This window comes from Pleuronectes platessa, chromosome 5 (assembly GCF_947347685.1).
Source record: "Pleuronectes platessa chromosome 5, fPlePla1.1, whole genome shotgun sequence".
Taxonomy (NCBI): Eukaryota; Metazoa; Chordata; class Actinopteri; order Pleuronectiformes; family Pleuronectidae; genus Pleuronectes; species Pleuronectes platessa.
Window position 1 is genome coordinate 16,991,923 of NC_070630.1, and position 26,627 is coordinate 17,018,549.

General features: G+C 40.7%; 1 protein-coding gene across 1 annotated transcript in view; it reads left to right on the forward strand.

The window, feature by feature from the left end:
• The window catches only part of LOC128440342 (cytoplasmic dynein 2 heavy chain 1), a 104,036-nt gene that overhangs the window by 20,288 nt on the left and 57,121 nt on the right, over nucleotides 1-26,627 (forward strand). Inside the window, exons 36-66 of the mRNA XM_053423031.1 lie at nucleotides 2,117-2,322; nucleotides 3,094-3,276; nucleotides 3,573-3,755; nucleotides 4,028-4,251; nucleotides 4,527-4,642; nucleotides 8,292-8,491; nucleotides 8,647-8,778; nucleotides 9,250-9,382; nucleotides 9,609-9,816; nucleotides 9,895-10,024; nucleotides 10,146-10,301; nucleotides 10,469-10,728; nucleotides 11,094-11,340; nucleotides 11,513-11,664; nucleotides 11,847-11,991; nucleotides 13,453-13,555; nucleotides 15,791-15,955; nucleotides 17,372-17,496; nucleotides 17,893-18,141; nucleotides 18,494-18,602; nucleotides 18,925-19,038; nucleotides 19,536-19,678; nucleotides 20,039-20,105; nucleotides 20,635-20,798; nucleotides 21,285-21,422; nucleotides 22,491-22,604; nucleotides 23,116-23,276; nucleotides 23,709-23,832; nucleotides 23,978-24,099; nucleotides 24,297-24,383; nucleotides 25,324-25,450. Of these exons, the coding sequence (XP_053279006.1) occupies nucleotides 2,117-2,322; nucleotides 3,094-3,276; nucleotides 3,573-3,755; nucleotides 4,028-4,251; nucleotides 4,527-4,642; nucleotides 8,292-8,491; nucleotides 8,647-8,778; nucleotides 9,250-9,382; nucleotides 9,609-9,816; nucleotides 9,895-10,024; nucleotides 10,146-10,301; nucleotides 10,469-10,728; nucleotides 11,094-11,340; nucleotides 11,513-11,664; nucleotides 11,847-11,991; nucleotides 13,453-13,555; nucleotides 15,791-15,955; nucleotides 17,372-17,496; nucleotides 17,893-18,141; nucleotides 18,494-18,602; nucleotides 18,925-19,038; nucleotides 19,536-19,678; nucleotides 20,039-20,105; nucleotides 20,635-20,798; nucleotides 21,285-21,422; nucleotides 22,491-22,604; nucleotides 23,116-23,276; nucleotides 23,709-23,832; nucleotides 23,978-24,099; nucleotides 24,297-24,383; nucleotides 25,324-25,450 (4,787 nt within the window). The remainder of the gene's footprint in view (nucleotides 1-2,116; nucleotides 2,323-3,093; nucleotides 3,277-3,572; nucleotides 3,756-4,027; nucleotides 4,252-4,526; nucleotides 4,643-8,291; nucleotides 8,492-8,646; nucleotides 8,779-9,249; nucleotides 9,383-9,608; nucleotides 9,817-9,894; nucleotides 10,025-10,145; nucleotides 10,302-10,468; nucleotides 10,729-11,093; nucleotides 11,341-11,512; nucleotides 11,665-11,846; nucleotides 11,992-13,452; nucleotides 13,556-15,790; nucleotides 15,956-17,371; nucleotides 17,497-17,892; nucleotides 18,142-18,493; nucleotides 18,603-18,924; nucleotides 19,039-19,535; nucleotides 19,679-20,038; nucleotides 20,106-20,634; nucleotides 20,799-21,284; nucleotides 21,423-22,490; nucleotides 22,605-23,115; nucleotides 23,277-23,708; nucleotides 23,833-23,977; nucleotides 24,100-24,296; nucleotides 24,384-25,323; nucleotides 25,451-26,627) is intronic.

A 26,627-nucleotide genomic window follows, 5' to 3' on the forward strand; every position in this document is an offset into this window, starting at 1 on the left:
TTATTTTAGCAAGTCAGTCACATTTGTAGAATAGACAACCAGAAATTTCACCGAAGCAATTTTATAAGGACTGTTATATATGTTCACGTGGAGCTTGTTTCCATGATATAATCTAGTCAAGTTACTGGCTCCCTTAACACAAGCAGGTAGCCTGAAGAGGCTGTAGACGACTAGTACTGATTAAAGCAGCTAAAGTAATAACAGGAAGGATAATCTCATTACCCAGTCTACATAATTGAGCCATAAAAACACTCAGGCAGTGGGAGCTATCCCCCTGTTCTGGCAGAGAGATAAGACAGGATGAAGAACATTTGACATTTTGTGAGCCTCTGGGTAAAGACTAATGTCAGTGATGCCTTCCTTCATCCAAGAAATAAAAAGCATGTTAAGTACACAGGAGATGGTATTTGAACACATAATAATTAAACTATCAAGTCCCAGCTTTAGAGAGGGAGATGGCAAAACTGTGGTACTGTTTTTTTGTGGTTGTAGCCAAAGTTTGGCAGTAAAAATAAATTCTGTTGATTTTGTATATATATATATACAAAATCAACAGAATTTATTTTTACTGCCAAACTTTGTTGATTTTGTAAATTCTGTTGATTTTGTATATATATATATATATATATACAAAATCAACAGAATTTATTTTTATATATATGGACTATCAAACGAATCATTTTTTTTATGTGTATCTATATGAGTCTGTGTAGTTGCATGTGCTCTGCCTTCCTCCTACAGATTGAGGTTAGGTTGATTGGAGACTCTAGATTTAAGTCATTGTACAGTGGGTGTGCCTGTGGGTGTGCATGTGAGTGTGCATGTGAGTGTGCATGTGAGTGTGCATGCGAATGTGAATGGTTGTCTCTTTATGTTTTTGGCCTATGCGATACACTGGAACTGGAAAGCTCCTACGAACCTTAAATAATAAGCAATTTGGAAAATGGATGGGTGGATAGTTATATAAACTTAATCTATCATTCTTAATATAATTATTATAATCATTTCATTTTTGCTCAGCTGTGAAACCCATCCTCTGCCCTAACTACAGAGAAACTAAATTATAATGGATGCTGGACAAGTTAGTACAATGATACTTTCATAAATTGCCTAAAGTGTTTTTTTTTCCTGCATTTTGTACAGCCATAAACCATGTTTGTTGATGATATTGATTTTCCAGGATAATAGTGTGGTTGCTGCATTCATGCCAGTCAAATGGTACCTGTTGTTTAAAAATATCACCTGGCATGTTGGGTATGTTTACACAGTAAGCGGCTCCATTTATTCTTCTCACTGATCAATACAATACTGCAATTTCTTACTCGACAAGAGCTGATGCTGTTTTGTGGGAACACAGAAGCTATTGTTATTCTCTCTGCTTACAGGGAAGGTCTACCATCCTATTCACAGCCAAGCAGCCTGGCAGGGTTATCTGTCTAATTATCTAATGACCTGGGGTTAATATCATGTGCAGAACACTAAATAAAATTGTGCCAGTGTAAAGAAGAATAAGACTTTTTAACATTCAACGTAACTGATCAAGAATAGGGAGAAAGAGAAACTAATGTTACTTGTAGTGTATCATTTAAACCAACAGGACTATTAATGGGCAGAAACAGCACTGAGTATTATATAGGACAATACAAAAGGTTAATATATAATAAGATTTGTTGAATTCTGTGAAATCCTCTTTTAGGATTTTATGAAGCTTGTTTCATGTGGGTATGTTACAGCCACAATAACACTTTTGACCAGCAATATATAAATATAAATAGAAGATATTTTAATTTACAAACCATTACAAAAATTCATCTGGAGGCTGGCCAAAAAAAAAACGAGATGTAAGAGGTGTGCGGCGGCTGCATAGGTAAAGAGACGTAGGACCAGAGCAAGCACCTAAACTAACCAAAATAAAAAAAGTGGCCAACACAACCTGCGAAAAGATAGATTGCCAGAAGAGAAGAAAGAGATCTCCCGGTCCCGCCTCCCTGATTTAGGTTCCACTCCTATTGGATCAAACGCACCTGAAGAGAGAAGAACCGGATTGGCACGTAAATAAGTGTGATTTTCCTGCTGTCCTGCTATCCTGATACTCATTCATATCTCCCTTTTGCAGAGTCCAGTGTCCTGCAGCTGAAGCTCAAGGCCCTAATTCTGGACATCGTCCATAACATCAGCGTCGTGAAGCAACTTAAACAGGCTCAAGTTAGCAGTCCTGACGCCTGGGCCTGGAAGAAGCAGCTGCGCTTCTACATGAAACCAGACAAATGCTGCCACATACACATGGTGGATGCACTGTTCAGCTATACATATGAATACCAGGTATGTCTTTCTCTGTAACTGATTATGAGACAAACATGCATAATGTTTCTGAGGCTGCATCTCAACTTTATTTTCCTAGAAGGATATTTCTGATTAATTTATAATATTTTCAAAAATACACAAGGTTATATTAATACCAAGAGGTTATATGCTTACTTAGCATGCCTTTATTAATGGAAGAAATGTGTTTCTACAAAATTAGATTAGATTAGTAATTTTCATAACTGCATTAAATTATTATCTGTAGTTTGAATAAATCCACCTGATCAGTCAAGTTGAATAAAGTGCAGTTTATTAACAATATGCTCATGCATGTCTGTCCTGTAAAACTATAATGAATATAAATATATACATCATAGTGCCACCAGTAGTCCATACACATTTGTAAATCATTTACTTTAATCATTACCCCGGTACAGTGAAGGAAACTTGAAAATTCAGGTCTACTTGAATTTTCTTATTTCATACCTATTGGGGGCGCTGTGAATGCACAGATGAGGAGCACTGACACTATCTTGCTGTATGTCCCTCCTCTGCAGTTTCCTTTAGAAAAGTCCTGCATTCGGCCACATCAGTCATTTTCATTTCCTTTTGCTTGTCCTTCATTTGTTTTTGCAATCCTCACTTTTTAAGCAAACATCTTTCTGTTTGACTTGGCTTCTTTCTCTGTCTCTTATGCCCCATGATCTCTCACTGCGTTTTTATCATACTCTCTCTCTCTCTCTCTCTCTCTCTCTCTTTCGTTATCGCTCACTTTCTTCTCCATCCCAGGGGAATGCAGCTAAGCTGGTGCACACGCCGCTGACTGATAAGTGCTACCTGACTCTGACCCAGGCCATGAAGATGGGGCTCGGGGGAAACCCCTACGGACCTGCTGGCACAGGGAAAACCGAGTCGGTCAAAGCCCTTGGGGGGTTGTTTGGACGCCAAGTGCTGGTGTTCAACTGTGATGAGGTATTAAGTTGCTCTCGGAGATTATATGAAGGGTTTAACTTTGAACACTCAATTTAAGACGACACACTATTTTCTCGGCCAAAAACTTTATCACAGCTAATTATTCTGGAAGCAAAACACATATGCAGATCTAGTTATTCACATTTGAATGAATATCTCTGTGGTATAGAGAAGACAGGCACAGGGTCTTTGAACCCGTGGGTACACACACATGCACATGCACAACAAGATTGGTAAATGAAAACAAATGTCACTGAGAACGCATCTTTTCTGGTTTGCATCCGTCTGTCTTTCAGGGCATTGATGTGAAGTCAATGGGAAGAATCTTTGTGGGCTTGGTGAAGTGCGGAGCATGGGGCTGCTTTGACGAGTTTAACCGCTTAGAGGAGGCAGTGCTGTCTGCAGTTTCCATGCAAATTCAGGCCATCCAAGACTCTCTCAAACATCACAAGTACACGTGTGACCTGCTGGGGAAGGAGGTCAGGAACACGAGATGCAGAGAAACACTTTTCAGAAGCCAATTACTCCTTACTTCTCAAGGCCACCTTATGTCCAATTACATCTACATTATATAATATTATGTTATATATGTTTATAATGGCTATTTTAAACTCATACGTAAACACATAATTGCATTATCATCCATCACGAAAAAATTTGGTTGGGTCAATAATCATCAGCAATGGTTCAACCTGTATTCATGTCAGTGTAAAACACGTCATCACTTTTCCTTCCTCTCTCCGTCCTTCAGGTGGATTTGGACCCAAACTCTGGAGTGTTCATCACGCTGAACCCGGCAGGAAAAGGCTATGGAGGCCGACAGAAGCTTCCAGACAACTTAAAGCAGCTGTTCAGACCCGTGGCCATGAGCAGGCCAGACAACGAGCTCATTGCAGAGGTCATTCTGTATTCAGAGGGTTTCCAGAGTGGAGAAATACTGGGACGCAAATTGGTTGCAATTTTCAACCTGGCCAGGTAGAAATGTCTGTGGTTAAGTCGGTTTCTGATTTGGTTTAAGGTTGGCAATATTAGGTATAGCAGTGTATTTCACTGTCTGTGTGGTTCGCTAAGTGGTGTTATGTGTTTCAAACAGCATCATACTCTCTGTTGAATTTATTTTAAGTTACCTTAAGTGCCACTTCCGTCTATTACATTCTATTGATTATGTAGATAATTTATCCTCTCCCCCCCGAACCCTTAATTCTGCTACCACTGGAGGTTTTTGAGATTGTCTGTTTTTGTCTGTCCAGGGAGCTGTTGACTCCCCAGCAGCACTATGACTGGGGTCTGCGTGCTCTGAAGACGGTGCTGAAGGCCTGTGGCAGTCTCCTGCAGCAACAGAGGAGGAGTCACGACAAGGACAAGAGTAAGACACACCCACCCCACGGCTATTTGTTTATTGAATTTTGGGTGCAACAAAGTAGGTGCATCAAGGTTGAGGTCATGGCCTCGAGTCACATTCATAGCTGCTGAGTTTTCTTTTTACTGATATCAAACTTTTCTTTTTTTTTTTACAGAATTAACAATTTTTTGCCATTTCATTCATTGTTATTTGTTATCAATTATGGTTTAACTGTAAAATATCAAGCCTCAAATACATTTCATTATCTTCTATTGTTGATATATCGGCAGATTCATTGGGATTGGAAATGTTTAATCTCCTAAAATCAGTATCGGCATCGAACCTCAAAATTCCATATGAGTCGGGCTCTAGACACAACACATTTTTGCTATAGGGAAACAAAACTACACAACACCAGACACATTGTACATCCAAGAATGGGGTGTGTTTTTTACATTTGTTGATATTGCAGAGCATGAGGTCATACTGGCTGGAAATCACATTTTACGGTCTACAGTTAATCACAGACCATCACAGTCTGAAAACAGACAGGCTTTCATTCTAGGCCAGGGGTCTGCAACCCGCGGCTATGCAGTGACTTTGTTCTGCATGAATATTGATATTTTTCTTGAATGATGAACTGAACAAATCATCATGGTATCAGGCCATCATGTGAAAAACCAGAAGTAAGAGAAAATGTGTGTGCGTATGCTCCTAGACAGCGCACACGCACAAAGGCCCCCATAAAAATGACAACACATCTTGTACTGCTGCATCGAGTTTGATCTTCTCTTTTTATATTCCATCATAAGTCCCATATGTTATAGGATCACAGTGCAAAATTCATGGGGCACTGTTATGTACTGTCTCGTAACAAATTTCATTGACCCTGCTTCACATGATTTATGTGTTTAAAATTAGGCAGGACACTTTTAGAGATTTTGGTGGGAATATTTTTGAGGCAAGATCTAGAAACTGATGTGTTCTGTCGCTAAACAAAACATATTCAAGCTATCATTCTAGATAATTTATACAATGTATGCAAAGTATAACTATCCATATGATTTTTGTAAGGTGTTTGTAAGAGGGTAGAGAATGTTGCCCTGATTGTTATTATGTGACATTAGGTAATTAATGTAAATAAGGATTTCAAGGATCTTAGGTATCTTAAGGATTTTTCAGTGTTAGTTAACACATTAAGTGTTTAGGTTTCTGTATTGGTGTCTGATGGTGGAAAGTGACTATAGTTTGCACTCCCAGTTTGATACAACTCATCAACTCAATATGAGATTTTATTCATGCTTCACAGGTGGAAAAGATTGTAGAGTCAAATCCATCAAGTAGCGCAATTAAGCAGAAACGACTAAATGACCATTTTACCCGCAGCAATCTCTCTGAGACAGCCTAACTTTGGGTTGTCATTCTGTGCTATTTTTACTGTCTCAGAGGATTTGAAAACAACTATGTGTGTCATAATTCATGGCAAAGAAACACAAACAAGCCCAGTTGAGATGTTTGAAGTCTAAATGTTCTAACCCACAGTTGTGAGTGGAGCCAATATTAAACTTCTGCCTTATAATTGCACAGCAAATGATGATGGTCAGAAAAGCAGGAGCACTCAATTAACACACACCTGTTTTACTTGTATGTGCTAAGAGCTGTTGAATTAATTCCAATATAATAATTGAAAAATAATTAGCAGAAAGGTCAGTTGTACTGAACTAGCATTTTACAGATAATTTATAAAATCATTGTTAATTGCTCACTGATAAAGAAATCATATATTTTTTTAATCAATAACTAATTTACATAATCATTATTTACCACTTACTTTAGTATAGTTATATAACTTGTAAAGTCCCTATAGGGCATTATAGTTACGATAAAAAGTTGTAATGTTTCCAGCTTATGTTTTAATATCTCTGTGTCTGAGACAGCCTGTGACTGAAGATACTATGTTTTCAGCTTGTCCATCCGTTCTTCCCATTCTTGCGAACATGATTTCTCAGGAACACCTCCAGGGAATCCTTTCAGATTTGGCACAAGACTCACTGATTAAAGAATCCGATTTGGGAGGTCAAAAGTCAAGGTCATGGTGGCCTCACAAAACATGTTTTTCGGCCTCTTTCAGATGGTATCTCAACTCTGCCTTCAGGGAATTTCAAAAAATTTCGACCAGTTGTCACTTGGACTCAAAGGTTAACTGATAATATTTAATGGTCAATATAACCAGGGGGCAGTTATTCTTGTTTTCCACATTAAGTCAATAATATGAAAATTCACATTTTGTCATTTGGTTGAAGCGTCTTTAAAGGTCCAGGGTGTAAGAAAGGGATCTATTGGCAGATTGCACTAGTGTGTAATCATTGACATTTTAAGATTTTTTCTTTACCCTACAATGGGCCCTTTATATTTAAACACTTTATATTAACATCGAGAGTGGGTCCTCTCTATTGAGGTTGCCATGTTTTTTTATAGTAGCTCAAACTGGACAAACTAAACATCTTTTGAGTTTTTATGACATGTTTGGAAGGGGAGGGTGAGGTGAGGGGTATTCAGCTGCAACATGAAACTTCACCACTAGATGTCACTAAATCCTACACACTGAACCTTTAAAGCATTTCTCCTGGGAAGACTGTGAGCTCCTGACCTGGAAGACAGAGAGTTACAGCGTTAATGAAACAGACAGTACGAGCATGTGATGAGTGGACATTCTTCTGGTTTGTTGATGCTCATCCTGCAGCCAATGCACAATGCAGAGCGTTTTGTTTATCTGTGTCTCCCTGTGTGGATATCTCTTTAATGCAGTTTGATCAACACTATACATGAGTGAACTCGAACATCAAAAGGCTCTTTTGAACAGCACTTCTCTCCTTCTCCCCTGCCTTCGTCCTTGCCCTCTAAATCCTCTAATACAGACACATCAATTGACATTTAGCCCAAATGCTCCCTCCTGAAAACTTTCCCTCCCCTGGGTTTTCACTCGTCTGTACTTTTGTCCTTCTCCATTCTCCTGTTCCCAGACACTCAGAGTTCTGTTGTTTACCGCTTCTGTACGCCCCCCCCCCCCCCCCCCCCCCCCCCCACACACACTTCCTTTCACGTCCTCCTGACCTCTTGTCAGCTCTCTATCTGATACCTGGCTGTCGATTCCACTCTCGCAGTTCCTGCTCACCGCTCTCCATTTCTCATCTCCCCATCTTCCCTTCATGTCTCTGCTTTTCAATATTTTCACTGCTATCTTTCTCTTTCTCATTTTCCTCTCTGCCTCTTCTTGAACCCATCCCGCTCTCCTTTAAATCCTCTTGTTGTAACACCAGCCCTTGATCTTGCCAACGGACACCACATGGAACCCCTGTCTATCAATGAGTCCCCAAGGTGCTGTGTTTGTCACTCTTTGTGTGTAGTCTGGGCAAGTGCTCCTCTCTCTGCACCACGGTCGTGCTTGAGGGAAAGGCGAACATCTTTGGAAAACAGAACAAAAGTATTGACAAACCTAAAAATAATGAACATTTTTGGTAATTATCACTTTTACAACAGGGAAAGGTTACATTTCATAACCCGGGTTTTTGTCTTCTCTATCAAGCCTGTGTTTATGCTCCTCTGCATATAGTCTGTTTTTACAGTGGTAAATCACTCTGATGCTAAATCAATCTCTTTCCTCTCCATTCAGTTCAGGAGAGCAGTCTGGTGGTGCAGGCCTTGAGACTGAACACCATGTCCAAGCTGACATTTGCTGATAGCTCTCGGTTCGACGCTCTGGTCAAAGACGTCTTCTCTGGGGTTAATTTCACAGACGTGGAAGACCATGTACTCATGAATGCACTCGAGCACGTCTACAAGGAAGCACGACTGGAGCTCATCCCCAGCCAGGTGTGTGCGTGCAATTAGTAGCTGGATATACACGTTATTGTCATGATACATGGTTTGAACTGGGATCACTCCATTAAAACAATCTTTGACATGAATTGATTTTGATGGTGCACAAATCACAGATCAATCGCTAATTGTTTTTCCAATCTGTGTAGCTGAAGAAGGCACTGGAGCTGAATGAGCAGCTGAGACAGCGCATGGGTGTAGTTATTGTCGGGCCAAGCGGAGCAGGGAAGTCGACCCTCTGGAGGATGCTCAGGGCTGCTCTCAGCAAGACAGGCAAAGTGGTGAGTAAGAGACGAGCTGCCTACCTGCAATTTCATTCATTGATTCAGCATGTATTCAAAATGCTTTTTATTATATAGATATGAAGGAGCATACAAATAATTAATGTGAAAGTTTATTGATCATTTGAAAAAACGTTCCTAATCAGGATTCCTGCAGGTTCTTAAATAGTCTCAAATTCAATAATCTGGATGAAATTCAGAGTACGTTTAGGTAGGTTTAAAATATGTTAACTTTCATTGACCACTAGTCTCCGCTTGTGGTTTAATACATAAAGTGGCTTTTTCCTCTAGGCTACCTTACCTTATCTTTTATAGGGAGGTGTAAGTAATTCTGACACTGATATTCCTTCATATCTGTTGTACATAAATTTCAGTCATTATAGTCTTAAATAGTCTAAAGAGTACCTTATAGATACCTGCAGAAACCCTGCTAATGTTGTTAGCCTTCTTTCTGACCATGTATTTCTGTAGGTGAAACAGTACACAATGAATCCAAAGGCCATGCCCAGACAGCAGCTGCTTGGACACATAGACATGGACACCAGGGAATGGGCTGATGGTGTCCTCACACACAGTGCCAGGAGTGTGGTCAGGGAACCACAGGGTAAGAAGGAGACACCTTTCAAATTCGAAAACCAGCATGAGATTTATTCCACAGTATTTTTTAGTTTAACTCGAAAAGTTCTTGCACTGCTCCCAGTACTCTCTACAGGGCCTGAATATAGTGAGCCCGAGGGAAGCTATACTTTCGTTATGCTCTGCACTGGATGTATTTGGATTGAGGTGTGTATCTACAGCATATGAATGTATATGTATGTTGTTTTTTCCAGAGGTGAGCTCATGGATTGTGTGTGACGGCGACATTGACCCAGAGTGGATTGAGAGTCTAAACTCTGTGCTCGATGATAACCGACTCTTGACCATGCCAAGCGGAGAACGCATCCAGTTCGGCCCCAATGTGAACTTCTTGTTTGAGACTCACGATCTCAGCTGCGCCTCACCGGCCACCATCTCTCGTATGGGGATGATCTTTCTCAGGTCTGTGAGCCTTTCCACACATCTAATTGTTTATTTATCACAGATTTTGATTATTCTTATTACGACTTATATGTTCAGCGATGAAGACATTGATGTGGGGGCCTTGGTCAAGTCGTGGTTGAGGGGTCAGCCAGAGGAGTGTTGCAGCAACCTGGAAAACTGGCTGGGAGACTATTTCCAGCGAGCCCTAGACTGGGTTGTCAAACAGGTAGTGTGTAGAGGGTGGTGCTATTCTGCATCTACTGTGTTTCCTCTCACTTTCACCGTAGGTTATTCCAAAATCCTTAGTTAGATTTCTAATTCGCATAACCCCTTCTCTCCTTCATCAGAATGACTTTGTTGTTGAGTCCAGTCTGGTGGGTACAGTGTTCAATGGTCTGTCCCATCTCAACGCTGTGACAGAGAGAGGTCAGTTTATTGTTGGCCTTCTTAGAGGTTTGGGTGGAAACCTCAACTTCAAAACACGACAGGAGTTTGCCAAGGAGGTAAGGACTGCTGTCTTTTTTATTTTGTTTATTTTAAGCATGGGAAAAGGGCGACAGTAAAGAAGTTACATTTTAAGATTTACATTCATGATTCCACTCAGGGGGGGAACCACTGGGGTACCACACCAGGTCCTGATGTGTGCTCTTATGTCTTTGTACCTCTGCAGTTGCTGAGCTGGGCCAGGGAAAGTCCACCAGACGTCAGAAAACCACTTGATACCTATTATGATACGGACAGCGGCCAACTAGCAGCCTATATATTCCAGCGTCCTGAGGGTCTCACACTGGAGCAGCTTGCTCATACTCACACCCTACCTGTTATAGAGACCGTGGACATGCAGAGAGGTCTGCACTGTTTTTCCCCATGGCTCACCGCTCAGCACAGGCAGCCCTTCATGGTGGTGGGGCCAGAGGGCTGTGGAAAGGGGTAATGTCCCATTTGCAGAAAATAAACACACACAAAGGGCACAAATATTTGCATAATCATAAATGTTATAAACATATATGTTCATGATTGCATGTGTCATATATACACACTTGCAAATTATATATATATGTAGATGCCTTGTATACAGGTATACCAGAAATTACACACAGAGCTACAATGTACATCAAATCATAAACTCATAATGTAGAGATTGATGAACAACAAAAACAGCTTTTATTTCATGGCGCCTTTCTGAGCACCTTACAACATATTATAAATAAAGCGGCATCTGTCTCCTATAATAGGACATGTTTATAATAGGATGTTTTTCTTGACGTTCTTTCTCTGCGCTTTTGTGTGTCTAGCATGCTGCTGCGCTACGCCTTCTCTCGGCTGCGCTCCACCCAGGTCGCCGTGGTTCACTGCAGTGCACAGACCTCTTCCCGCCATGTCCTCCAGAAGCTCAGTCAGACCTGCCTGTTGCTGAGCTCTAACACTGGCCGGGTGTTCAGACCCAAGGACTGTGAGAATCTGGTCCTTTACCTGAAAAACATCAACCTGCCCAAACCGGATAAGTGGGGGACAAGCAACCTCACTGCCTTCCTGCAGCAGGTAGAGCCGATACACTGACACAAGCTCAAATAGGCAAATAATGAATGTGTGAAGGGAAGCTGAGACTTTGATCATCAACATTGTTAAAATATTACAAACTCCACACACAAAGAGTTTGTGTTTTCATAATTTAATCAGACACATCTAACCTCACTCGATGTCACTCCTACAGGTGTTGACATATAAGGGATTTTATGATGAAAATCTGGAGTGGGTGAGTCTCGAGAACATCCAGGTGGTGGCCTCCATGTCAACAGGGGGTGCTGTCGGGAGCCATTCGCTCACCTCCCGCTTCTCCTCTATAGTACGCATCTGCACCATTGAGTAAGTATGTTGCAAGAACTCCAACTTTAAATAATTCACAAACATACCTTAATTCTCATGTCCAACATCGGCCCTCCTCTCTCTCTCTCTCTCTGTTTTGTTTCTCCATGTTGCTGTTGCTAACCCCAACCCTGACTCACCATCTTGTTTCCTCTTACATTCTCCTCCGTCTCTGCCATCAGCTATCCAGACCGGGAGCAGCTGCAGACTATCTACTCAGCGTACCTGCAGCCAGTTCTTCAGCACAGTCTTGGCGGCCAGGCAGCCTGGGCCAGCACAGGGAAGACACACCAGCTGGCTGGCTCTCTGGTGCAGCTCTATGAACAGGTAATGAATTGGACAGAGTTTTCATTCATGGTCATGTTGTGGCGACAGATTCCTGCTTGAGTTATTGAAAGCATCAACAAGTCACCGGAGACTCCAGAGGTTGAATTTGAGAAAATGGGAGGGACACATACTGACAGACGATTGTAAACAGGAAGAAGTTATTACAGCCATTTTCCGCAAAATAGCACCAACCAAGTCATTGTATGCTTTAAAAACTGGGCTTTTAATTCAATAGAGTGGTTTGCATTCTTCATACGAACACAAGTATAATACAGGTACATACATTTCAGTATATTTAACATCCTTCATGGGCCGTACTAAATTATTGGACACATATATCAATCTTAACTCTCTCCGATGGCTGTAACCACTAGTTTTCTGTTAGGTGTCCGAGGTCGGATGGTTTTGATGCTAGGAGCTCCCTCCTGGTTTTAGCAAATAAATCAACAAACTCAAACAAATCATCGCTTTTGGTTGGGACAAACATGGCTTGCAAACAGAGCCCTTACCCCACTAGACAAACTTAAACTTTGGAACTCAGCTCACAGTGATAACGTGGTTCTATTGTAGAAATTCTTAATGCGGATCCAACTTCCGAGCTATTAGCTTGCTCACCAAAAAACTTCCCTGCCTCTTTGTCATAATTTGGTCTTGTGACATTTGTTTGTCTTACACCCAAATCCAAGTGCATTTGTCCTTGTAACTCATCCAGTTTATCATGTTTGAATCTGTGATGATGCTCCAGATCAGGCTTTTTCATCACTATAGCTCGTCTCTGCAAATTAGGTACACTGTTTTATCCTTTATGTCAACAACAAATAATTGTTTGTCCGTTTCACTGCATTTACTTTCCAGACAGTGATGGTTTTTGGTTTCATGTGTGCCTTTCACTCTGACTGGGATCAGACAGGCATACAGTCAAAAAGATCTGAGCTGTAAAACCTGATAGTCTTCTTTTTAATGTTTTTTTTATTTGATCACAGAAAAAAATCTGTAGCTGTTGTAATAGTATTCATGAATTTTCTGACAGAGCAGATTAAATAGTCTTTTATTCGGCCCGGAGGCTTCAGGTTCCCCTCTCCTGGTTTAAAGATTGGATTACAGAGCAAAACGTCTGTGTTGTCACATTCTAGCTTTTCAACCAAACTAGAATATAGGTGTCAGACAATTATAAACGCATATCAATGTAATCTGTTACAAAAAACTAGAATGGTGTCGTACAGTAGAGTTGTTTTGTTCTACATGCAGGCACAGACCTTCAGTGACTGAAACACCATGATGCCGGTTCTAAATTACAGCTATGGCGTGAACCAAATATGAACTTTTTCAGTTATTTATCCGTCCTATTTAATGCTCAGGGCAGGAATCAACCAAAGTTTGGCTAAAGATTATTCTTATCATTGAATTATTTAATTAATTCTGGTCCTGTTTGCTATCATCCATGTGTTTCTCTCCTCTCAGGTGAAAGCCAAGTTTACAGTGGATGACCACAGTCACTACCTGTTCACCCCCTGTATTCTCACTGAATGGGTCCTCAGCCTGCTGAGATACGACCTCACTGCAGGTAACTAAACACATGCACAAACATATCAATGTCTATGGTTTAGAGAACTTTTTTAAAATGGGTTTAAATGCTGATTTATGCTGCCTGTATGTACAAAAAGTGATGCGTCCCGCTCAAACAATATAACTGCCCCTGCCCATTTACCTCAATGCATCCTGCACATTGGCATGGCACTAGAGGGCAGCGCAAAGATTTTCCTGATAAACTCCTGTTGTTTCTTACAAACTAGCCAAGTCTCTCCTTAAAGTCTTTCACCATTATTGAATGTTCTTCGTCGTGGCTTATGGTCGTCTCACTTGAACAGTTGGCTACACTGTTTTGTGTGTGTCGTCCTTATCCCAATACTTACAGAGCACAAATATGGACGAAATGAACGCACAGTACGGACAGAAGGCTCTTGTTTGTTTTCATATCCGTGCCTTAAGATGGATGCAAAAACCAGGCACATCCCACGCTTCTCCAAGTCAACATTTTCTGGCTTTATTGGGGACCAGATGGATTAAAAATATGTTATTACTTTTGTAATATGAGAAGTATTTAGAATCAGACCCATGGCCCGTAAGGTACTCAAGTCAATGTTTTCAGAAGCACTGCTCTATGCTCTTTGATTTAATGACTCACTGGTTTCTGCTTATTCTTTAGAGTCCACATGTACATTTCAGCTGCGGCTGAGGAGCATGAAGCTTTAATAACTCTGTCAGTTTTGTTGACAGAATCAAAAAGACAGCAGCAGATTGCTTAGTTTCTTGTCAGTATTCTTTTGGCTCAGAGTTACTGTCTCCAACTCTCACCTTTTTTAATTCCATCTCTCTCTCCTTCCCTGTTCTCTCCACTCTTCCCTCATGTCCTCTGTCACTAGTCTTGTCTTCTTCCTCATTCTCCCCCTTTGCCGTCTTTCCATATCTCCCTCCGTCACTCTCTCTCTACAGTGTGTTGCTGTGGTGATAGTGAGTCCGATCATTTATCTTAATTAACTAAGTCAGCAGACAAACCTCTCTTTTCCGGTGCTCATAATTTTTTTACTGGCCACTAGCTCTCATTGTTAACCTTCATCGGGGCTCCTGTAAAAACTCTTCCAATCTGGATTCTTTCACTGTGTTGATGTTTTAAATGTTGAGTATGAGTGTGTAATTGCAATAACTATATTTACAATATATATTTAAAAACATTCACAACCTTACTGTTTGCAATTCAATCTAATTTACAGAAAAATATAATAAGAGTTAAGTTTTATCATCTTTTTTAATTTAACATAGTTGACGCTAAGATTGAATTTATGCCCACTACCAAGTGTGCTTGTGTATTCACATATCAAGGTGGTCATCTGTAATGAACTCTAGCTTGCCGCCTTTGTTGTGTTGCACTCAAATTACATTAGGAACATAACCTTTTTTTTCCGCCACCAAGGAGGTTAAGTTTTCATCTCTGTAAGATTACACAAAAACTACTGGATGGATTACCGTGAGACATGGTGGAAGAATGTGGTACAATGGGCCATTAAATTTGAATACAGATCCAATAATCTGGATCTAGTGAATTTAGATGTGGTTTCATAAAGGACTGCTGGGCGGAGGTATGCACCAAACTAAATAACATTTTAGTTTACTTTGTGTCTTTGAGAGCTGACTAATGCATTGTGATGGCGGATTTCATCAGTCTGTTTAAGATGATCAGAGATGGTTGTGACTGAGTCTTTTTCTATGTGATTATTTATGCCTGTATGTTTTTTTTAAGCTGTAGAAATATGAAATGCGCAGCATGATGACTTTTGTGTTTCTTCTGTGGTTTTAAAATGTTTGTATGTCAGGAAAACCCCTGAGTGTCAGCTGTGTCTCCACTAGATTCTCTTCTTCAGCTCTTTCAATATAATGTGACAGAAACTTTTGAAGCCAGGGGCCTCTGAGACCCCAGTTAAGGCTGGTCCCTCTGGCGCTCTCTTTTTAGCTTTGGTGCTTTGGTTACGTCTTATCCCATCAAAAACAGACCTTAGACTAATGGTGAGGTCTGAGTCAGGTCGTAATTATTCATCTTTTTTGTTCTTTTTGAAACTATAAAATACTCAGCCTACTTTGAAAAAAGGAAAAGTTTCCTTTGCCGATAATTCTCTGAAATGTAATGTGTGACCAGCTGTCAGTCTTTATGCTAAATATTTAGTCAGTAAATCTCTTCCTGCATTTCAATGCCTTATGATAACCTATTGAGTATTTATCCCCCAAAATCTTGTTTGGTTTGCAGCTCAGTCTAATGTGACTGACAGCGTGTTGGAGGTGGTGGCGTATGAGGCCAGGAGGCTGTTTAGAGACCGGCTAGTTTCCTCCAAAGACCTTCACACCTTCGATAACATCCTCTCCTCCATCATACGTGGCGACTGGGGCTCTGACGCTCTGGACAACATGACTGGTATGAGATAGATCCACACTCACACACCTATTCCCTAATTCAAATCCTGAAAGGCTGTTTGCAGGCTCATATGGATCCAACAGTCAAAAGAATGTACAAGATGTAGCTCTGGGCTGCCTGATGCCTGAATGAAAGCAACATCCGGAGACATGTTTTGGCTCTGTCCTTTAAATCTGTTTGCTTGTTATAAACTGACATGACATGAATAAATCGTTTCCTTTTTCCAGTTAGTTTGACAGCTCAAACCAACTTAAATATTACCTAACAATGTGGGTTAGTACATTTCTTATTCACTCAGTGAGAATATAGTATCTCCCACTAGAAATAACATTTCCATTTCTTAGTAATAGCAGTGTTGAGATGTTGGCAACTGGCTTCAAATCCTAGCCCAAGCTGTCAAGATTCAAGCGACACTTCCGAGTCTGCTACCTCAGAGTGTGAGATAAATGAGAACAAGTCAAGAATCAAGAAAGCTGTCTAGTGTTGTTAACATGGTACATGTCCCCTTACGAGTGTTGGAGAAATAAGACAAATTCAGAGTTTGTCCTCCTTGCATATAAAGGTACACACTGTAGCACTATATGCACTCTAACATATATCTAGCATCTGCACAGCATAATGCAGAAAGGCTGGGCCAATCCTGAAACAAAGCTATGGTCAAGGTTTTATTAGAAACTACTAAAAAGAAAAGATACAAAGTTAACTACCACAACTGTAGCAAAAAGTGTTTTACAATGAAGAAACGATGACAATAAAATAATGGCACATAAGCAAAGTGGTAGAACAATAACATATAAATACTTATATAAACAAATAAATACATTGGATTAGTCAGGTTCAATAACCACCAATGTTAATCTTTTGTTAAAATCTTTCATAAGAAGACAACTTTTAAAAGAAGCTAGACAATGAGTCTAGGTCACCCTTTACAACGTGAGACCTGGGATTAACTAGCAGGCATTCATCTGCAGCTCTTAGCAGGCACTTACCAGGTCAGTTACTCTGACAGATACAATAGCTCTGTTTTTATCAGCCAGTCGTCTACACACCTTGCTCCACCAACTTGTTGGCTGCATTGGTATCTAATGTGTTAAAAAGCATCAGTTAAAGTCTGTTGCTTTGTAACCTTAGTGAGAAATGCCTCTTCCTTACTGTGGCCAGATGTGCATTCTGCTTGTACAACACCTGCCTGCTTCTCTACAATATCTGGTTTGTTAGCTGTGGGATTTGAAATAAAGTCAGTATATCTATAGGTTTAACGTTGAGACATATATTTGATCCGATTTCACATTCATTTGACTGGTGTCAGTTTATTTTTGTGACAGTTCTGCCCTGGCTGTGCTCAGTTTGTGTGCATTTTGTAACATACAGCATGTGTATGTATTACTGACAGTGCATGATATTTCTTGTGTGCAGAGGGTTTCTATGTGACATGGGGAGCCTCTGAAGGGGCTGTAATGGCTCCAGGCCAGCCACTTCCTCCTCATGGGAAACAACTGGGATGTCTGGATTCTGCCGACTTAAAACAAGTTATACAGAAGGTACTCAGTGAGGAACTGTTGTGTGTAGTCACACTTGGGGGTTGTGTGTATATAAATGTTGGAAATTGTTTAGGAGCTTTATTTTTTGAGAAAGTTGTGTTTTTGTTATATTTCAAGTTTATTCTCCTTAATCCTTCTATTAAATTACATTTTGTATGAATTGTGTTGACTGTAACCTTGTATATACTTGTAAACACTTATATATTGAATGCACTGCTTATTATTATGAAGGTTTTTTCCTTTTTAGTGTTGTAACTTAGCAAGTTAAGGATCTGAATACATGTAAAAGCAAAGATAACTGCTGTTATCTTTGTATCTCATTTGAGATTGTGTTCGTTTATGTGTTCTGAGTTGCACTTCCTCACGTGTATCGGTTCCTTCCCATTTCACCTGTAGGGAGTCGTGCTGTACAGTCGCGACAACAAGGAGCTGGATCTCCTCCTGTTCAGGGAAGTGTACGAGTTCGTGTCCAGGGTGGATCGGGTCCTGAGCAGGGCCGGCGGCTCTCTGCTGCTGGCAGGCCGGAGCGGAGTTGGTCGGCACACGGCCACGTGCCTGGTGTCGCACATGCACGGATACACACTGTTCACACCGAAAATCTCCCGTGCTTACTCTCTTAAGCATTTCAGCAATGATCTCAAGACGGTAATGGAGGATTGCCTTTATACGATTTTTATCTGCTCAAATGGCTCACATCATTCCAACCACTCTTTTAGCATGGGGCACTTAGAGATAATAGCATTCTACTGGCAAGCACTTTCATTGTCTTCCCATTAGCAGTCTATCAAGTGTTTTATTTCAGATTTAAATCGACAGAGTGATTGTTGAATGACACCTGTATTCAACCATTAAATAGTATATGTACCTACAGTGTCTAAAGAAAGTCTGATGTCTTCTCGTGTCATTTATATATATAAATACATACTTACTGATGATATACGTGTTACAAATTCATAATGTGTGTGTGTGTGTGTGTGTGTGTGTACTGTGTTTGTAGGTGATGCAGCTGGCAGGTCTGGAGGGTCAGCAGGTGGTACTGCTGTTAGAGGATTATCAGTTTGTTCACCCAGCTTTCTTAGAGATGGTCAACAGTTTGCTGTCGTCAGGTGTGTAATTGTGTTATTGAGCGTGTTTTCTTATCTTATTTACATCTTTATGAGAACCTATTTGACTAGTAGTGCCTCAGGAGGTTACATGTTTTACTGATAAGAGTAGAATTTTGAATTACCTAGCGGGCTTTTCAGTAGACATGATTGGAATATGAGCAATGCAGTAGAGTGAGGCATAACTATAATAGTGCTGTACAACCAATCATAGTTTGCCCTTTTGATGCATGCTGGCCCTCCGATCTTCAGGATTTAGTTCCCTCTTTGAGATGCTACTATGTCAAAAAACACATATAATTTTATTGTGCGTGTTCTGTTAAAGGTGAAGTTCCAGGTCTGTACTCCCCAGAGGAGCTGGAGCCTCTCCTGTCCTCCCTCAAAGATTCTGCCTCCCAGGATGGATTCACAGAGCCACTCTACAACTACTTTTCCCACAGTCAGTACTGCAGATTCTCTCTTTGTTATTCATTGTTCTTCTATATATCTGGAACTCTGGTCGTCTTCTCACTGTAAAACCCGGCTACATGTGTCATTCCTATCCAGGGATTGTTCTCACTACAGTATTTCTATCTGTCTATACAGTATTTCAGTTTATCCTCTATGATTGTATCTGACTCCGTCCTTCTGCCTCGCTGCTGTGCAGTGGTGTGTGGACTGCAGATATCTTCCAGTGTCACTGAGGTTAATGTAACTGCTGGAGAATCAAATCAATAGCTCTGTTATTGTCAAAGTAAACCCACTAAAGAGCTCCCTGCTCACCCTTCACTATTCGATTCTGTCAGGGAGATACCAGCTACCAGTGAGAATATCAGAGATACAATAACTCATGCACATAATGACATTGTCCCTCACTGTCTGTTTCCTTCTCATTTACTGTGTCCTCATTCTGTGCTAAAAACCCTTCAACAGTTTTTTGTTTAATACATCTCTTAGGAATCCAGCAGAACCTTCACATTGTTCTGATCATGGACTGCTCTAACACTAACTTCACCATCAACTGTGAGAGCAACCCAGCTTTCTACCGCAAGTGTTCTGTCCAGTGGATGGAAGGATGGACCGAAAGCAGCATGAAGAAGGTTAGAGCAGGATGTTGAGTAGAAGAACGAGATAAGAACAAAAAATGGATATTAAACGGAAAAAAGGAATGACAAAGTACATGCCAGTGTTGAGCATGGAGATTCACGAATCTGAAAATGTTTAACACTAGCAGTCACTGCAAGAGCCTCGACACACTTGTATGACTTAGGAGTATCCAGGGCCTCGAGATCCAATATTAACCCCATACCCATGAGGCCTTTAAAGTAAATTTGCTTGCCAGTGGTACAGACCTGGCACATTCATTTTAAAAATGCAGATAAGAGAAAAACTGTTCTTTTTTTTATACATACAATGATTTCTGTCTAAATTTAACATCTGGTCTGTGTTAACCTGCTCAGATTCCTGAGCTGCTGCTGGCAAAGACAGAGGGAGGAGGGGCTGAGAATGAAAGAGAAAATACTAAAGGTGAGAGCGCATGTATGTGAAGCCAAGCATGATTTGTATTAATGAAAAGACTCATTTTCTTCGAATTACTCTTTTGAATTGAATGTTTTTGTCATTCATTAAGAATATCAAGATTTTTATTTAATGACTATTGTAATGTCACATCAGCTTTTAAGTCATCAGAGAATATAAGTTTGTATCAAGGAGTTATCCAATAGCCTAAAGTATACATACATAGAGACACGATTCCCTTTTTAATTTGAAAGACTTGAAAAAGCTGGAAATACAGTTATTTTGAGAGTGTGAATTTCAGTCCTTGTATAAAGAAGGTTTGTGTAGGAATTGGCAAACATTTTTATCTGTATATTGATCAGTACCTCAACTCTAATTTTTCACATTTGAAATACAAAAAATAAATCCTATACTGTGGAAACAATGAGATATTCAGGAGTTTATTAACGATATTGCGATCACATTTTTCAGTTTAATGTAATATGAAATACTTTATAACTTCGAACAATCTGTGCTCACACACTTCTTTGTCTCCCAGCAGGCTCTGACCAGGGAGACTTGTGCCGTTTGTTTCTGATGGTCCATGAATCATGTAGAGAGCACGGTGCAACACCCAGCCAGTACATGGCCTTTCTGAATGTTTACACTGCTTTATACAGCCGGAAGAAAAGTCAGCTCACAACGCGACAACAGCATCTGCAGGTAAAATATCAGCTCTACTAAACAATTCAAATTCACAAGAGAGTACAACTACTTCTCCTCGATAAAGATTTTCCATACTTAAATGTAGGCAAGGCTGAAATAATTAAAACTCACATATAACATAAATGCAGTAAATGCATCATCCACCAAGCCTGATTAATTTGCTAGCCTGTACTGTTCTTGCTAGCAAGCTGATAATTATATTACGCTTTATAACTGCTATAAAAAAAAAAGAATGATATTCAAACTATCTTTTGTTTCAGCCCTTTGCAAGCTGAACTAATCACGTTCAGTCATGTGTATGTCATGTCACTGTGGTGACCAGAGTTCAGGATGATAACTGACTGAATGTTGAGCAGTGATAAACCTATAACTAAACTTTCAACACTATTAAACTTGGTGTTGAATTTAAGGTTGTCTTTACTCATATACTGTATAAGTCTGATGTTATTTGTCAGACGTGTTATGTTGGACTTGTCACTGCAGGCAGGTGTGTCTAAGCTGAATGAAGCTAAAGCTCTGGTGGATGAGTTGAAGAGGCGAGCTGCAGAGCAGAGTGCACTGCTGAAGACCAAACAACAGGAGGCAGATTCTGCCCTACAGGAAATCACCACCTCCATGCAGGTGTGTATGTATATATGTTTGTCACTGAATGTGTGTCTGTGTGTGTTTGTGTGTGTCTGTCTGTGTGTGTCTGTGTGTGACTGTGTGTGACTGTGTGTGACTGTGTGTAACTTAGACACTCAGTGACCAGCAGGACAGTTGGGTCCTGCAGGGTTTCACTTCTCCTCTAAGTGATATCTCAGTCCTCCTCATGTCTCACCATGCCACTCTTCTTGTCTCTCCTCTCCTTCTCTGAAAACTTTTTCTGGATTCCCACAGCTTTCAACCCACTGCTGTGAACTCACTTGTTATTTTGTGGATGCAGTTGCATTTGTTTGTTCTTTGAATTTTCATCCAGTTTTCTATTTAGCAATTTGGGGTTATGGATGGATGGATGAGGAAAATGAAGCAGACGTTTGTACATTAGTTATTATATCCTTCTGTATTTCTCTCTGTGGGGAATCTGCTTTTTGAGTGAGATGGACGGAAGTAGGGAGCGAGAAGAAAGGAGAGAAAAAAAAAAGAAGAGAAAGCCAGTCAGTTTTCAGAGTGATAATTAGTAACTCCACTTATCCCTTTGGGCTGTGGTGACTATGTCTCCTGTAGAGAAGGAGACAGCAGGGAGGATGGGAGGAGATGGAGGAAGTTGGGCAAGAGAGAGAGGGTAAAAGATGCTTGGGGAAGAGGGAAAATACGATTTGGAGAGGAAACAAGAAAAGTGCTGCCGTATATGGAAGAGGTCAAGGCTTAACTGTGGGAGAGTTTGAGGGATGGGGAGACAATCAATGACGAGATTAGCTTGAAAGAAGATTTGATGCAACAAGATGGATAGATTTTAGGGGTAGAGAGGTGAGAGAGGAAGTGTGGGAGATAATGTTCAAAGAGAATCACGCCTGAAGCTGGTAAATTGAAGTACTGAGAAACAGGCTTATTTGAATTGGTTCAGGTTGTAATATATCCCGGTCAGGGGACAGGATTTCTCTGTGAATATCAGGTTGAGTAGAGGAGATCATATAAGATATAACAAACTCGAAGGCTGTCTTTTTAATTAAACAAATCAAACATCACATGATCCTTTTCATTTTCCAGAATGCTAGTGACCAGAAGACGGAGATGGAGAAGATAAAGGGAAAGATGGCTCAGGAAGTTTCCAAGATTGAAGAAAGGAAAGCGAAAATTGATGATGAGCTGAAGGAAGTACAGGTGAGTTGACTCTGTCCTGAGAGAATCCGATCACAAGTGGACAGCATTATATTTGTTTATTCAGACCTGACATTAGAATGCACCCTGAAGGGGTCTGTGGTGATCACTTTTGATCAGATCTCACTCCTTCGCTCTATATGCAAATATTTATAAGTTCGTGAAGACCAAATTGTGTTGTTTTACCCAGTCTGACTTTACAGATGAGTCCAATGACAATGTCACAGTCAGAAAGGTTTCACCCATTAGAAAACATGATCAATCATTCTGTTTTGGTCACTGAGAAGAGTGAAGACATGTTTTATTGATGCGTCTCAGACCACCTCCACATGTGGTATGAGTGATCGGATCTCACCACTTAATACCAGGTGTGAACAGGGTCAGTATGATGTTATCTGTCAGTTACTAGAGATACACACCTACACAGGCCCTGTACCTTTTCTATTCTTGCGATCCCTGCTCTACTTATCCTCCCTTTGTGTTGCTCCCTCTGCTTACCATTGCCCCCCTCTAGCCTTTGGTAGATGAGTCAAAGCGTGCAGTGGGAAACATTAAGCCTGAAGCTCTGTCTGAGATCCGCTCGCTGCGTATGCCCCCTGACGTCATCAGAGACATCCTGGAGGGGGTGCTGAGACTGATGGGCGTCTTCGACACATCTTGGGTCAGCATGAAGAGGTGAGAAAGGGAAAGGGATGGGAAGAATGGACAGAAGAAGAGTGGAAAAGAAGGATGGCTAGATAGTTACCACGTATTAACTAATTAAACTGACAAGGCTCTTCAACACTTCTCGGGTTACCAACGAGAGGTGAGAGGAAGTGATTAGATGTGATGGCAGAAAGGAGAGGACAGGTTTGACACGGTCAGGAAATTTAGGAGAAATGAATGAGAATCAATGTCTGTTCAAGTTGGACCTGTGTAAAAGATGTAATATTCAAACTTGTCATCTCTTCCCAACACTTAAATTCCCCCACTACATATTCATATGGCTTTATTTAAAAGCCTGCTTTCCAGTGAAGTGTCAGATTATTTAACACCATATAGCTTTTAATACCTCAGTCATCACTCTCTTGCTTATTGTTTTTTTTCCTTTACTCATGTTTTCTGTAGTTTTCTGGCTAAGCGGGGTGTGAGGGAGGACATAGCGACATTCGAAGTGAGGAACATCACCCCTGAGATTCGTCAGAGTGTAGAGGAGCTGCTCACCAGGAACAAGGCCTCCTTTGACCCCAAGGTCAGCTACCCATGGTTATAGAAAGATAATCTCTGTGATCGCATTAACCTTCTGATGATGTGTTCACTTGGTCTCATGATTGTTTTGGGGCTGTTGTTTTAACCGTCTTCTTTCTGCCTTGTGACGCTGTCATTGCTGCGGTCAGAATGCAAAGCGTGCGAGTGCGGCAGCTGCTCCTCTGGCTGCCTGGGTCAAAGCCAACGTCCAGTACTCCCACGTCCTAGAGAGGATCGAGCCGCTGGAGAGAGAGCAGGCCGGATTGCTTGAGTAGGAACCTGCAACCCCCACAAACACAACCTCACACCTGGTCATGAGCTATATTAAGGATCAAGTAAAAAGTTGCAAACTGAAGTTTCCAACTTTGCTCATATTAATTTTGTGATTTATGTAATGACCCCGTGCTTCAAGCTACGTGACACACATGTGAGATATTTTTCCGTTTCTGTGCGTGTGTGTGTGTCCAGGAACCTGAGGAAAACAGAGAGCAGGAAGAATAAGCTGGAGCACCAGCTCAACTCTGTTGGAGCCAAAGTCAGCGAGTTGAAAGAGAAGTATGTATCTTCCTCCAAATCTATTTTTCTGCCTCTGATTCTTTCCATTTCTGTCATATTTCACCTGGCATGGAAATCTTAGTTTGTTTTTTATTGTCATAAATAACCATTGTAATGTTTTTGTAATAAAACATAATTTCAAAACTACTGAAATAGAAAAAACTAAGCATAAAAGTATAAAGAGTAAAGAATCCCTCATTCACTGCCATTCATGCAGCATCCCTCCCTCTGTTCTGTCTGTATACTTCTAGCTTGCAGCTATATGAATAAAAGATGTAAATAATCAATACTGTTTTAAGGTCAAGTGTCTTCCACCACGTTTTAATGAATGGACATTGGCCAGTATGATTGTTTATCAGGTCAAAGTTCCACAAAGGTGTACTTCAAACTGCCCTAACCTTTTATATTCTCGATGCTGCCCTTCTTTCCTCAACCTTTGCTCTTTTCAGCCATGTGTCGTTTAGCTCTACCAACTAAAGAAAAATACATTTTACTTGCACCATCCTCCTCCCCCACCTCAATCTCTGAACTAAATAGCGTTTTTCCTATATTTACTATCTATTTAACCCTTAAAGTTTTTTTTTATACTTATATATATATATATATAAGAGTCACAAATATGAAGACATAATTTTAGGCTGATATAACATAAAGTCGTATAGGTTTAAAAGCAGATGTAATCATATACTATCTTATACGATCACATCTCTAGAGTCTCTAGTCAGCACTCCACCTGAAGTTGAAAGCACTCCAAGTGGATCTGCTATTAACAATGTGATGTAGTGAGTCGTGATTTGATCATGTCATCGGCAACTCCTGAGAATTAATCTATCTTGTAAATTAAGTTAATGCCTGAATGTTTCTCAAACCTTTAATAATCTTGCATACAACACATTTCTCTACTGAATGGTCTCTTTTCCTCCTCTTGCTCTTTCTTCAGGTTTCAGTGTCACACTGCAGAAGCAGCTAAGTTGGAGGCTGAGGTGAACAAAGCCCAGGATACGATCGCTGCTGCCCAGCAGCTCATTTCACAACTCGACGGAGAACACACACGGTGGAACACTCAGGTACCTTGATGTATGGGTGTGTTGATGTGTGTATTGGTGCGGGAGGTTATACACATTTATTCAGAAAGAGGCTAATTTACCACCTAAGAGCAACAAGAAGTTGGTGAAGGCGTGTGCGTGTGAGTATGACAGGGGGATGAATCCTGCTGTCTTGGGTCCCTTCTGGCTGTTTTTACTCCTCTCCACAGCATCTGTCTGCACCTTAATTAAAACACTCAATCTCTTCCTGACACACACACCCTCACGCTCACTGCCTCCCTCAAGGCTACCACCACAGAGTTTTGCTCTCTGCTCACGTACAGTATCTCCATATACTCACACATACACACACGTGATCACATACACACTCTGTCCCTATTTCATCTGCACAGTGTGCGGTAGATGAAGTTTACTATATGTTAATGTCTTTAAGATGCTTAAATGCTTCAGGGGAAGGTTGAAGCACATGGGGGTGGGGGGGTGTGTGTGTGTGTGTGGGGGGGCTTACACAACAATAGTGTAAGTGTTTCAAAGAACAAGTTTTGAGTCCCAGTTTGTTGTTCTTGAAAGACTTAAGATCGGTCATGTAATTAAGAGCAACTTCATCAGCATCCCATGGAAAAGTTTGCCTCATAGACTGGAGCGAATCAAGCAAACCCAGATTAATCCCGCCAGTACTGGACGTGTCCTGATCATTTTCTTGTTAAAGTGCAATGTGAGCGCAGGCCAGCGGAGGAGCAGGGAGTGACAGCGCTTCTGCTTCTGCTCTAATCCTGAAGCAGTAGTGATAATAAAATGTACACAGTGGAAGCCCCGAGTTTTTATCACACTTATGTTGTTCAAGTCTCCATGTTTCTGATAAAGTGGGATTTAATTGGTTGTTGTGCAGTGGTGACATGGTGCTGAAAATCTGCATCTTTATAGGTGTGAGTATTCAGTAATGAAGCTTGCCGAAGAAGTCTGATGTGCAGTTGTCTACCAAACATTAGTATCCTGGATTAGAACTAGACCACTCATCAGATCACATTTATCTCGAATTCTTGTCCAAATCAGGGTGGACATTTATTCCTTATTCTGGGCTGATAGTTTGGATGAGGAAATGAGGAGTCTGCCCAATGTGGCAAGTGCATGACTGCCCACATCTGTCAGACTCATCTTTTCTCCGCATGAAATAATTCACTTTTTCCTCCATCTTCCC